This window comes from Myotis lucifugus, unplaced genomic scaffold, assembly GCF_000147115.1.
Source record: "Myotis lucifugus unplaced genomic scaffold, Myoluc2.0 scaffold_21, whole genome shotgun sequence".
In the NCBI taxonomy this organism is placed as follows: Eukaryota; Metazoa; Chordata; class Mammalia; order Chiroptera; family Vespertilionidae; genus Myotis; species Myotis lucifugus.
The window spans coordinates 7,585,442-7,598,354 of NW_005871069.1; the positions used below are offsets into that span (position 1 = coordinate 7,585,442).

The 12,913-nt window shown below is 47.8% G+C and overlaps 1 protein-coding gene across 5 annotated transcripts in view; it reads right to left on the minus strand.

The window, feature by feature from the left end:
- Positions 1-386: 386 nt before the first annotated feature.
- Positions 387-12,913, minus strand: part of ACAD9 (acyl-CoA dehydrogenase family member 9) — a 67,952-nt gene continuing 55,425 nt past the window's right edge. The window contains exons 10-19 of one of the 5 annotated variants that reach the window (XR_002828491.1): positions 11,273-11,343; positions 10,263-10,382; positions 9,876-10,004; positions 8,810-8,889; positions 7,889-8,015; positions 7,570-7,647; positions 6,918-7,046; positions 5,921-6,171; positions 2,046-3,268; positions 387-705 (exon numbers count right to left, since the gene is read on the minus strand). Coding sequence is in view for 3 of the 5 variants with exons in the window: in XM_006085747.3 (XP_006085809.1) it covers positions 3,168-3,268; positions 5,921-5,993; positions 6,918-7,046; positions 7,570-7,647; positions 7,889-8,015; positions 8,810-8,889; positions 9,876-10,004; positions 10,263-10,382; positions 11,273-11,343 (908 nt within the window). In the remaining 2 variants the exon portion in view is untranslated. The other 4 variants (XR_002828492.1, XM_006085747.3, XM_014453165.2 and 1 more) reach the window with 4 other exon arrangements.

The window sequence follows — 12,913 nt, forward strand, 5'->3', positions numbered from 1 at the left end:
GTCCAGCTGTCTTGCTCAGTCCTGATTGGCCGGACCCCAGCAGCAAGCTAACCTACCGTTTGGAGCGTCTGCCCCTTGGTGGTCAATGCACGTCATAGTGAGCGGTTCAGCGGCCTTAGCATATTATGCTTTGATTGGTTGAACAGACAACCAGACACTTAGCATATGAGGCTTTTATTATATAGGATATTGTTGATTTCTGCTTATTCATTTTTTTATTTTTAGATTTAATTTGTTCTTTTTCTAATTTCTTCAGATGGATATTGAGATAATTGATTTTAAGTATTTATCATTTTATTATATTCATTTTGGCTGTGAATTTTCTGTGAACATTAACTACATTCCCCAAGTTTAAATACATATGTTCATAATGACTCAGTTAAAAATATTTCTAATTCCATTTTTATTTTTTCTTTGACACATGGGTTATTTAATAGTATACTGTTTAATTTCTAAATACTTTAGGAAGTTTCAGTTACCCATATCTTTTTGTTACTGAGTTCTACCTTGATTTTACTGTATATCTTCTATCCATTGCTGAGATTTGATTTGTGGTTCAGCATATCAATTCTGGTAAATGTCCCAACTTACTTGAAATATATGTGTATTCCTGTAGTTGTTGATAATGTTCTATATATGTCAATTTTTTTCAAATCTTCTATAACCGTATCTTTAAATTCTGTTTCTTCCCTCACTAGAGGAAGTCTGTTAAAATATCCAAATACAGTATGATTAGGGATTTGTTTCTTTCTCCTCCTATGTATTTATTTTCTAATGACAGAGAATTTTATTTGTAAAAGCTCCATTTTTGGCACAATGATAGTTTTATGAATCATTTCATTTATAACAGAGAGTAAATGTAGTAGAGTCATTATGAGCACTAGCTTTGGAACCAAATATTCTAAGATTTAGATTCTAGATCTACTACCCTTTTAGCTTTATAACCCTTGATAAGTCATGGAAACGTATGGTTCCAGTTTCCTCAACTGCACAAGATAATTAAAAATTCTGAGTCCATAGAGTTATAATGAAGATTTAATCAGATGATGGATGGAAAGCAAATAAACAATACTAGCAAATGCTGGCCACTATCATTAAAAGGCTTCTATTCTTGTAATATATATTCTTGTAAAATATTAAAAGGCTTCTATTCTTGCACAATGGCTTTCTCTCACAGAATATTCACTTATGGTTTTATGTCAAGTTTTCTTTTCTTTTTTTTTAATACATTAAAGTTAGTAAAATGCATAAATCTTAAGTCATTCACACACACATACATATAGATATATAGATACTAGAGGCCCGGTGCACAAATTCATGCACAGGTGGGGTCCCTCCTGTCCAATCGGGGCCGTCTTGCCCAGTCCCAATCCAGGCTAATTGGGCTGGCCGGCTGGGGGGAGGGACTGTGGGAGGTTGGCTGGCCGCAGGAGGTTGGCTGTGGGAGCGCACTGACCACCAGAGGGCAGCTCCTGCATTGAGCGTCTGCCCCTTGGTGGTCAGTGCGCGTCATAGCTACCAGTCGTCTGGTTGTAATGGTCACTTAGGCTTTCATATATAGGTATCTGTGAAACCATTACTCAAATCAGCATGTAGAAGAATTCTATCACCCAGAAAGTATCATATCCCTTCCCCATTAACTAACATCCTGAAGTGTCACCACATTAGTTTTGCTTGTTGAACTTGATATAATGGAACCATACAGTATGCCTTCCTGCATTAGCTTATTTTCAACACACATATATTTACTTATAAATATCTGTAATAATGTTGAGTACCTGTTCATATGATTGGCCATTTGGATATCTCATTTTGTGACGTGCCTGTTAACTATATATTTTTCCTCTATTTAAAAGAAGTTTAGTTGTATTTTTCTTACTGGCTTGTGGGTTTTTTATTTTATTTTTATCTGGATCAGTTGTCAGTCACATGTATTGCAAATATATTTTCCCAGTCTATGGCTTGCCTTTTCATTATTTTAAAATCAATTAAAAACAAAACCAAGACAAAACAAAACAAAAAATCTGCAGGCTCAAGTTCTTTACCTTCTTATTTACAGCATTGCTGTTGTGGGATCTGATGTTCATCGTACTTTTTCCTTCACAGGTGCCCTGCCCTTTTTCTCTGTTACTTTTCAGAATTCATCTTTGCCTTTGTTTTAAATCTCACTAAAAATGTGTCCAGGCTTGGAATTTTCCTTATCAATTCGATACTCATTATTTCTTCAAAAGTATCTATTCTTACTTTCCCCTTCCTTTGGGGATGTTTGTAGGTGTTGCTACTTTTATTTCCATTCTCTAAACTCAGGTGCTGTATGTACCAGTTCCAGTGGCCTTAGGCAATGTCAACTTTCTGGTCCACTGTAGACAGGCAATCCTTGCAAAGAAAACAGACAGAAAAACCCAGGTGGAAACAAGCATATGTTGTCATGTACCAAGCAATGCTGTTTTCCAGCCATCACCGAGAGGGATCAAAGATAGGGCTCATAATCCCCATGGCCCTGCAGAGGGAACCTGCTCCTCAGCTTTCAAGGCCTTCTTCTCACAGGTTGAGGACAAAAGAGACTGAGAGCCATCACCAAAGGGTGGTTTTTAGGAGCATGCTGCCATCCATTAAAGGCTGGTTCTGAGGAAAAACATGACTAGAAGGGTAAACACAAACTGTGCCATTTTATATTCTTTTTTTGTTAAGTGGTTCCTGGTACATGTTTTAAGTATATTTTGCTGCTAGTCTGAATGAATGACACATACACAGCTTTCAAGCTATTTCTTGGGAAAGGTGTGGTCTAGTAGAACTGGCCGTCCATGCCCGAAATAGGTCCCCGCAGGCTCATGCGACAGAGGCAGCAGCTCAAGCGCCCGTTTCCATTCTGAGGTCTCCTAAACTAAGAGCGTATCCTCTAATTCCAGGTCTCAGCAACTCCATTCTCTCTCTATCCATCTCCATCTCCACTAGGAACCTGGAATGATCATGTTAGGCAGCAGTGCTCACAGATCAAGCCTAGAAGAAGTTTCTCCAGGCGAAGAGAAAGACCTCAGATAAAGACTGGGAATAAAGTTCAACTTAAAATAACCCCAAGTTCAACACCTTCTGGAAAAAGTGAGAGTTGTCCAGCAACAGGCTGTGGCCTGAGGGCTGGCGGCAACAGTGACCACCATCCCTCTGCTTCAGGATGTCCGGTCCAAAGGGTGGGCACAGATGTATGCTCGCTTCTCTAGGACCTGCTGGGACACTTTCTTGATCTGTTCATCTAGATTTTCTGGAGAATCTGGGAGGGAAAGAAGACAGCGGGTGATCTGTCTGCATTGTGACAACCGGAATATTGCTGGAACAGTTTTCCTAACAGTCAGCCTGTGGGTATCCCCACCACCCCTCCAAACCCCCAGGAAGTGATTCTGGGCTGTACATAGAGGCTTTACTCTGAATAACAAAGGGATCATCTTGTTAATCCCTAAAAACTCTAGATCCTGTGGGAGAAGGCACTTGCTCAATAAAAGACCCTTTGCGATGCAAGCCTATTATTGCAGGAGAAACCATCTCCTCATCTCCATAGCACATTAACAGTCAAGTCAGCACTGTGGAGGGTGCCTGAACAGCACCCTGAGCCAGAACCTACACAGAATTATGTGCCCCTCTCCACAATCTCTTAGCAACAGGGCTGGGCTCTGTTGGAACACATGATGTAAAGCCTTGAGGCCAGCAGGACTGTAAGGTCAGAGGAGAATTTAAGCTATACATTCTAAGACATGGCCATAGGAGCATTCCAGACTGAGCAGATGGTCTAGAACAGCATCCCGGGTCATCTGTGAGAGGGGCAGCTTCCTCTCCACTGCAGTGTTCGAGTGAAAAGGCAAGGGAAATGTCTCCTTCCTTTGTGAACCTTCCCTGGGCAGATGCTGCAGGGCCCGCACAGGGGCTGTGGCAGAGCTTGCACCTGCAGATCCGTGCTCCTGCCTCTCTGCCAGTGGAGGTCTTAGTCAGCCCTCACTCAAGGCAGAAGTTTGTGAGTAGCCAGCAGGCCATGGGAGCCTGACAGGGTGCCATAGACCAATTCCAGCATGTCATAATTTTAAGAGTTTCATCAAAAGGTTGATGAGACTTGGGGACTCAACAGGGTTGAGTCACACATGTAGTCACCATCTGGGAATGGCTAAAGGCATTTCCCCAAACCTTGAATAGGAAACTGATTGTGGCTGCCAGACAGCTAAAGGGCATCTTAATCTACATGTTATTGCCTCCTACTGGCCAAACACCTGAACAGCCGTAGGCTATTCCCCAGACAATGCCTCTGTACCCTTTGAAACCTTACCCTTTGAGGTGTATTATCTCCACCCTGTCTTAGGACAGACAAATTGTGTTAATAAAAGCAAGGGTCCTAGGCAAGGAGGTAGTCTTCAGTTCCTTTAGCTGAAGGTCCTCTGATCCCCAATGCCTTTTAAAATTATAACTCGTCTCCGGACTCTTTATTAGTCTCTGGAATTTCTATGTCATCTACGCACAGCGCCTTTTCCAGATTCCTGAACGCTTCTTGATGCTGGGACACGAACCCCGGCAACAGGGTCCAGAAGAAGCTCACCATCAACAGTGGCCTAGAGACAACAAGACTGCGCACAAAGACCACTAGGGGGTGTACCAAGAAAGCGTAAAAAATGCGGAGTCAAAGAAACAGGACAAAACTATCAAGGGAGGATATTGAGTTCAGAACCACACTTTTGAGGTCTCTCAAGAGGCTTCTAGAGTCTGTCGATAAACTTGATGAGATATACAGGAAATCTAATGAGACCCTCGATGGTGTGATAAAGGACCATCTAGAAAGTAAGCATACACTGACTGAAATAAAGAATATTATACAGACTCCCAACAGCAGACCAGAGGGTCGCAAGGATCAAGTCAAAGATTTGAAATGCGAAGAAGCGAGAAACACCCAACCGGAAAAGCAAAATGAAAAAAGAACCCAAAAATACAAAGATAGTGTAAGGAGCCTCTGGGACAGCTTCAAACGTACCAACATCAGAATTATAGGGGTGCCAGAAGATGAGAGAGAGCAAGATATTGAAAACCTATTTGAAGAAATAATGACAGAAAACTTTCCCCACCTGGTGAAAGAAATAGACTTACAGGTCCAGGAAGCGCAGAGAACCCCAAACAAAAGGAATCCAAAGAGGACCACACCAAGACACATCATAATTAAAATGCCAAGAGCAAAAGACAAAGAGAGAATCTTAAAAGCAGCAAGAGAAAGAAACTCAGTTACCTACAAGGGAATACCCATACGACTGTCAGCTGATTTCTCAACAGAAACTTTGCAGGCCAGAAGGGAGTGGCAAGAAATATTCAAAGTGATGAATACCAAGAACCTACAACCAAGATTACTTTATCCAGCAAAGCTATCATTCAGAATTGAAGGTCAGATAAAGAGCTTCACAGATAAGGAAAAGCTAAAGGAGTTCATCACCACCAAACCAGTATTATATGAAATGCTGAAAGGTATCCTTTAAGAAGAGGAAGAAGAAGAAAAAGGTAAAGATACAAATTATGAACAACAAATATGCATCTATCAACAAGTGAATCTAAGAATCAAGTGAATAAATAACCTGATGTACAAAATGAACTGGTGATTATAATAGAATCAGGGACATAGAAAGGGAATGGACTGACTATTCTTGGGGGGGAAAGGGGAGTGGGAGATGCGGGAAGAGACTGGACAAAAATCGTGCACACCTATGGATGAGGACAGTGGGTGGGGAGTGAGGGCGGAGGGTGGGGTGGGAGCTGGAAGGAGGGGAGTTATGGGGGGAAAAAAAGAGGAACAAATGTAATAATCTGAACAATAAAGATTTAATTAAAAACAAACAAACAAAAAAAAAACAGTCGCCTAGAATCAGACCCTTTCCTTCCTCCCCCAAGCAACCCTACTCACACTTGTCCAGCTGAGATAAGGTGAAGAGATTCTGGCAATAAGCTTCTGTGCAGAAGATGTTGGCCAACAGAACCTGCCAGAACCAAGGTCAGAGAGAACCTTGAGCTCTCTGGGCCATAGGGCTCCCTCCCTGGTGACTGACCTCTAAACCAGTGATTCCCAAAGTGGGCGCTACCGCCCCCTGGTAGGCGCTGCAGCGATCCAGGGGGGCGGTGATGGCCACAGGTGCATTTGGGGGCGATGAGTAACTGCTATTAAAATTAAAAAAAAATTAATTTCCAGGGGCTGAGTAATATTTTTTCTGGAAAGGGGGCGGTAGGCCAAATAAGTTTGGGAACCACTGCTCTAAACTTGAAAGAACCACTGGGCAGCTTGACTGGGGTCAAGAAGCTTGGCTCAGAAGTGACACAATCTTAGGTACTAATTCCAGCCCAGAGCCAAACTAGCTCTGTCCCAAGAGCAAATTACTCAACATCTCTGAGCCTCAGTTTCCTCCGCTGTGAGAGAGACATCACAATTCCTGTGGACACTGGCTACTGAGTCAATGCACATGAAGACGAAATCCACAGGCACTCAGTGACTCCTCTAGCAGGGTGAGGAGGACAGACAGGGTGAGGGCACTGGGTGTAGGACTCCATCACTCACCCACCCTTTTCTCTCAAATGGGAAAACGAAAGGGAGTGGCCCTGTGTCCTGAGCAGACATGGACCCTCCCTCCCATTGGAACTTCAGTACTTACCACAGGCCACAGCCACAACTCGGCAAACCCACCAGCCTCCAGGTCAACCGCTGCACAGACCCTGCACTTTACTCTCTCTCTGGGGTTCCAAGCCCCTTGACTTGCCCAGCCCTCCCACTTGAGACTGCTAAATTGGGCCATGCCACTCAATGATCCCACCCCCAACCACCGGGCCTCAGTTGAGTGCAGCAGGACAAAGCCAGTGGGAAGCTACCTGTGTGTGGACGAGTAGAACAGGGCAGGGCAGAGCAGGCTCACCTCGTGGTCATGGTTCCGGAGTCCTGCTCGTATGGAGCGGCTGGCCCGAGACAGCACAGCTGTCATGCCGTACAGGTTGATGAGGATGTTGGCCACCCGCTTCAAGACCATCTGCTCCTCCACAATGGTCTGGGAACACAGAGCCCCAGGGTGGAGGCCCATTACTTGCGATCCCATCCCCCACAGTCCCTCCCTGGGCACATTTCACATCTCTGAGCCTCATTTTATGCCTCGGGATTGTGAGAAGTTGGCTCCCGGTGGCCGCCTGTTTTCCTTTCACTCTGTCTAGATTTGGGCAAGGGTAAAGGTAAGACCAAGTCCCAGGAACCTGGCTGAGACCAGAGGCCAGGGCTTAATTAATACATCTTCAGCCGCAGAGCCTCCCAGATCAGGTCGTGAGATTCACGCCCTGCTGAGGCTTCCCCCACAAATGCAGGAGCCTCTCTTCATCTGGAGGGGGCTCCCCAGCAGGGCACCCACCCCATCAGCCCTGCTTCCCCATTCCACCCCTCCATGGTGAGTAGATTTCTTCCTGGGCTTGGTTCTAAAGGTGGACACTTGGTAAAACATTATCTCATAGATGCTGGCCCCATTTCCCTAACCCCAAAGTTGGAGGGCCTGCCACCCCTGGGTCTGGCAGGGGCCTGACTACCTTGCCAAAGCGGAGCAGCAACGTCTCCACAGTGCGCCCAAAGTAATACACGTTCTCCTCGAGCTTGTTGGCACCGTCCTGGAGGCCAGAGGAAAGGACTCAGCTCAGCACCTCCTCCCCATGGTGCCATCCTGTCCCACTGGGATGGCAGGGCCTCCAGGGCCCAGGCCTGGCTAACATGCAGGCTGTTCTCCATTGTGACAGGGTGGAGACGGGACATCAGCTGTCCCTCAGACTGACTGGTCCTCCCCATCACCCTTGGTCACATCCCTTCTGGGAGGAAGATATCTGACAGGCTATACCTGCTGGGCTCACTCACCGCAACACTGGGGTGCACAACTCCGAGATTCCCTGTCAATCCCAGGTCCACGGTTCGGCCCAAGGAGTCCCGAAGTCTCTGGCCAACGGTCTCCAGGACAGTGGTCACATTGCCCCGTTTAAGCTCGCTGCAGAAAGCCCATGGCCCCATGACCTGAGGCCCTGCTGTTCTTCCCACTGCCCAGCAACAAAACCCCCACCAATAGGTACCCCAGAGCTCTAGGGCACCCATTCCTTCTCCCTGACTATGCAAAGCCATAAAGTGCCAACCCAGGCCCAATATGACCTTCCTCTAGTCTGGGCACTCCGGGCACCTGGCTGCAGGCTGAGTCCGGCCAGCCTGTCCGATAGCAGCCAGTCTCCTCTGAGGTAGAGCTATTCTTGTGCTCCCTCCACAAGGAGCTGAGCCACAGCCAGCTTCCAGGTCGTTCTTCTCCAGTAAATACTTTGCAATATGCTCTGAGCAACCTGTTCTTGGGCTCCAGCAGTGATTTCTAATTGCCCTGGCCTCAGGATGGGGATTGAGAGGAGCAAGAGAGGGCAAGAGCAAGGGAGAGAGAAAACAAACAAATTGTTCTTGTGTTGGCCTTGGAGCCTGGCATCTATTTAAGGGGCATCTCTCATTCCCAGATCCTGAAAACAAAAGTCCCTGCAGCATAGGAAACAGGAACTGTCCAGGGAGTGAGCCCATGGGCAGGGCAGTGAGGGCTTCACTGAGTAGCTGGCTCCTCCTGTCAGCCTCAAATAATGGCCGAGCTCTGGAGCCCAGCTTCCAAGGCCAAACACTCACTGCCAAGGCTCCTGCCCACCTTCCCTCTCTCCAGCCAGGCAGCGAATGGGCTCGGCTTTTCAAGGATATACTGCTCACCCACTCTTGTTTTCCCAGGTGGGACCCAAGGAGCAGAGTGGGAATGGCACCTACTTGATCCTTGCTGTCAGGATGCGTCCGGCGTGCTGCAGGCCTGTCAGGGCGATGTACATCCGGAGAATCTCATTGGTTCCCTGTGGTCAGCAGTACAGAGGTCAAAGCTGCCTCATGGAAGTTAGCCCAGCATCCTGCATGTGCGACTGGGTGGACCGTGCTACTGCCCGCTCGCTCACACCGTGGAAGCCATTCAAGCAGGGCTATAACCTTTTATCGTTTCCACTGCCCCCAGAGTAAAGAACCAAGGTCCTATATAACCTGGCTGCTTGTCTCCTTTCCATTCCCCCCTCACCTGCTCCATCACCTGCCCCAGCCCACCAAGCAGGCCTGGCCAATACTCCCACAAAGGCTTGCTTATTCTACCTCCACTCACTTAGAGGGGGCAGGTAAGCTCCTGTCTGGGCCTAGGATGCTCTACTTCCCTGTGCTCGGCCCATACAGCCTCCCCTATGCCTGGTCAAAATCCTTTCTGCCCTCAAGTGCAATTGCTTCATAAGACTTCAGTCCCTCAGGAGAGATGCACCTGTCCCTCACTCCCTGGTATTCTGGTTTCCTCCTTGGTCAGTCGGTCCACACAATCAAGACCACTAGCACTCCAAAGGTGGGATGTGTCTGAGGTGTCTTCCCCACCCAGGACCCTCCCAGCACCTTTAGGCTTGTGAATTCATGGGGGACAGCAATTAGAGAGCAAGAACTGCCAGGCTGGGAAAGCCCTCAGAGATGACCCTCCTAAGCTCCCTCAATATACTGAGAAGAAAACCCAGACCCAGACAGAGCATTTGAGGCCTTCCTATGAGAAGATCTCTGTTTGTTCCACCACAGCTGGCAAAAGCAACTTGGCAAAGACCTGCGGTGGTTTGCCAGGAGGTGGTAGGCTCAACAGAAGGGCCCTTGGAAGTGAGACCCTAGGTGAAATGCTTGGCCTCTCAGTCTGCAGAACAGGGTCTAGGCAGGGTTGTGAAGAGGGTTAAATGACAGAACGCAGAAGCCAGCCTGGGCCCAGAACCAGGAGGCTCAGGGGGTCCATGGCAGAACGAGGTGGATCTGGTATCAGGGCACGCACCTCAAAGATGAGCAGGATGCGGGTGTCACGCAGCATGCGCTCGTACGGGTAGTCCCTCATGTAGCCCGAGCCGCCGAGGATCTGCAGCGCCTCACTCACGCACTGCCAGGCACCCTCTGAGCTGAACACCTGCCACAGACCCGGGAGAAGGTCAGTGCCAACTCCCTTCCAAAAGGAAGGCCTCAGAACAGGGGCAGAGTGGCTGGGGATGGAATGGGAGGCTCAAGAGAGAACTGGGCTTTGAGATGAGACCGAACGAGGCAGGAGCTCTGATTGTCACAGTCTCACTGGATGAACTCAGGCAAGTCCTTTATCTTCCTTGACCACACGGACCCCACAGTAGCTAAGGAGCTTTCCTCAGCTCCCCTCGGGCTGTGCTGGGATTACCTTCACCATGGCAGCCTCGATGGAGCAGTCAGGAAACCCTGGTTGGTCCAGCATCCCTGCAGTGAGGTAGGCCATACTTTCCATTACATAAGCCTTCTGAGCCATCAAGGCAAACTTTTCCTGGAGTGTTAAAAAAAAATAAAAGCAAGAAGCATTTTATATGTGCTGAGAACCAAATCTGCCAACCAGCAGAGAAGGTAATGAAGTCCAAAGCCTCACACTATACAGGAGAACCGAGCCTGAGCATTCACAAAAGGGTGTCACATTCCTGGCCAGTTCTAAGACCTTTTCCCTGGCTCCTCCTCCGCAGCCGACCACTTCCATAGTAACTGGAACCTCCTCCTCAGCCTCCCTCTGCTACACAGACACAGGTCATTCACCTCACCTATCAAATACCCTGTCACTCAAGACCCTTCACAGCACAGCCTTAACTTACCCTTCCAGCCACTTCTGCACATACTCTATGCCCCAGCAAGCAAAGCAGGGCTTCTTGCTTTTCCAAACACACCAGATACTCTCCCACCTCTAGCACTATGGTCCTGGCCTAGCATCCCTCCTTTGGATTTTGCTTTGAAATCCTACTTGCCTTTCAGGGTCATTTTTATATACCAATTCCTCTGTAAAGCCCCTCCCATAGTAGTGGTCTCTAAAGGTGAATAAAATCGCCCTAGCTGGTTTGGCTAAGTGGATGGAGCATTGGTCTGCGGACTGAAGGGTCCTGGATTTGATTCCGGACGAGGGCACATGCTCGGGTTGCTGGCTCAATCCCCAGTAGGAGGCGTGCAGGAGGCAGCCGATCAGTGATTCTCTCGTCATTGATGCTCTATCTCTCCCTCTCTCTTCCTCTCTGAAATCAATAAAAATATATATATTTTTTAAAAAAAGGGTGTCACATTAAATAAAGCCTGTCCTCTTCCCCAGTCACTTACAGAAGTCACCAGTACAGACACTGAAAGACACAATGCTCACACAGTGAAATCCATACAGTGCCACTTGTACAACCTTAGTACCTGAATTAATCCAAATTCACTGAGGCTCCTGTTGAACTGCTTTCTCGTGCAGGCATATTCTGCAGTCATTTCTGAAGAAGAACAGAGTGTTTAAAAGAACAATTTTCTGGTTGTCCTACGATAATTTACTAAGGCTGTCATCATCACCTTCCAGCCCTCAGGCAGAAACTATGTGAAACAGTCTGCTGAGACCAAGCCCCCTGAAAGACAGAGCCCCTGCTTTCTAGCAAAGCCAGGCTGGAGGAGGGACTATCCACGCCCAGTGGTGCCCAGAGCACACAGGACAGACGTGAAGCACAATTTGAAGTCAGACATAGGTCTGAGTCTGGTACTTTTTCTTACCAGCTGGTAGCCCAAGACAAGCGACTTCACCTTCCTGAACAATACCACTGATCTCACAGAGTTGTGAAGACTGCACGATGCAGGTGGAAGGCGCCTAGCACCAAGTCATGCCCCCATAAACGCCCTGGACAGAAGTAGGGACTGGCTCACACCTGTCACAGCTGTTCATCCCCAAAGCGGGAAGGCGATCTGTTTTGAAAACTTGGGCCTATGGCTTCAAAGTGCACAGATGTGAACACAAGCTGCGTCATGGTCCCAGCTGCGAAGGCACCCAACTGAATAGGGCAGCATCCCATCCAGTCAGCAGCCCCTGCCCCTACAGTCGGCATTCTCCAAACATTCCCACAGGTATGATCCAATCACAACTGCTTCTCATGGTGGGCTCAGATGGTAAACAGGCACCCACATTCACACATTTCCGGGACTTGGGATATCATCGTTCTACATCCTTTGGGGAGAGGCTGGCCGTGAGCACCCCCACAAAGCTCTTGTACTGAGGAATTTCCGAATGGGAAAGAAATCCAGAGGACTTCAGGGTCTTGGAAGCAGCTCAGCAGAGTGAGACAAGCCCTGAGCTTGGCATCTGACAGGATCAGCTTTTAGGCCCAGGTACATGGCCTTGGGCAAAACCCTTACCCTCTCTGAGCATCAGTCTCCTCATCTATAAAAGGAAGGTAAGAACCCAAAGCAAAGCCTTCCCATCCCACCTTGCCCTGAACTCTGAGGAACTTCATAAGCCCTCAGTGTATACAGCCGCTGGGTATCTCCCACCATCCGTAGCCAGTGCCCCCTGCATTTCCCACAAAACTAATGTAGTAATCATGTTCTGTGCCCAACAAAAACCTTATAGGGCTATTTTAAGTTTACTGGCAAAGGAAAATCCAGATTTCAGGCATCCTAACAGAAAAAACAAAGGGAAGATTGAGAGGCTGAGAGATCTGGGTTCCAAACCTGATCCCACTCCTCACCCACTGTGGGAAGAGTCACCTACAAAACGGGGATCTTGGGAGAACCAGGGCTAATGCTTACAGGTGTCTGGCTCACACTTGGATGCTCACTAAGTAGCTCTGCTCCTATGGGTCAGAGCAGTTACCCGCTTCATCTCTGACAGAATGTCCACTCCCCTCCTCCTATCCTTTCGGAGCAGGTAAAATAGAGGAGTGCTGAAACATGAACACTCACCCTTTGGGGACAGACCGAGTACATTCTTTGATCTAAACCACAGCCCAGGTCCTAAACTTGAGTGAGACCATCTGCCCGATGTTCTGCTCAGCACCGTCTGTCGTGAGCACATGGCAG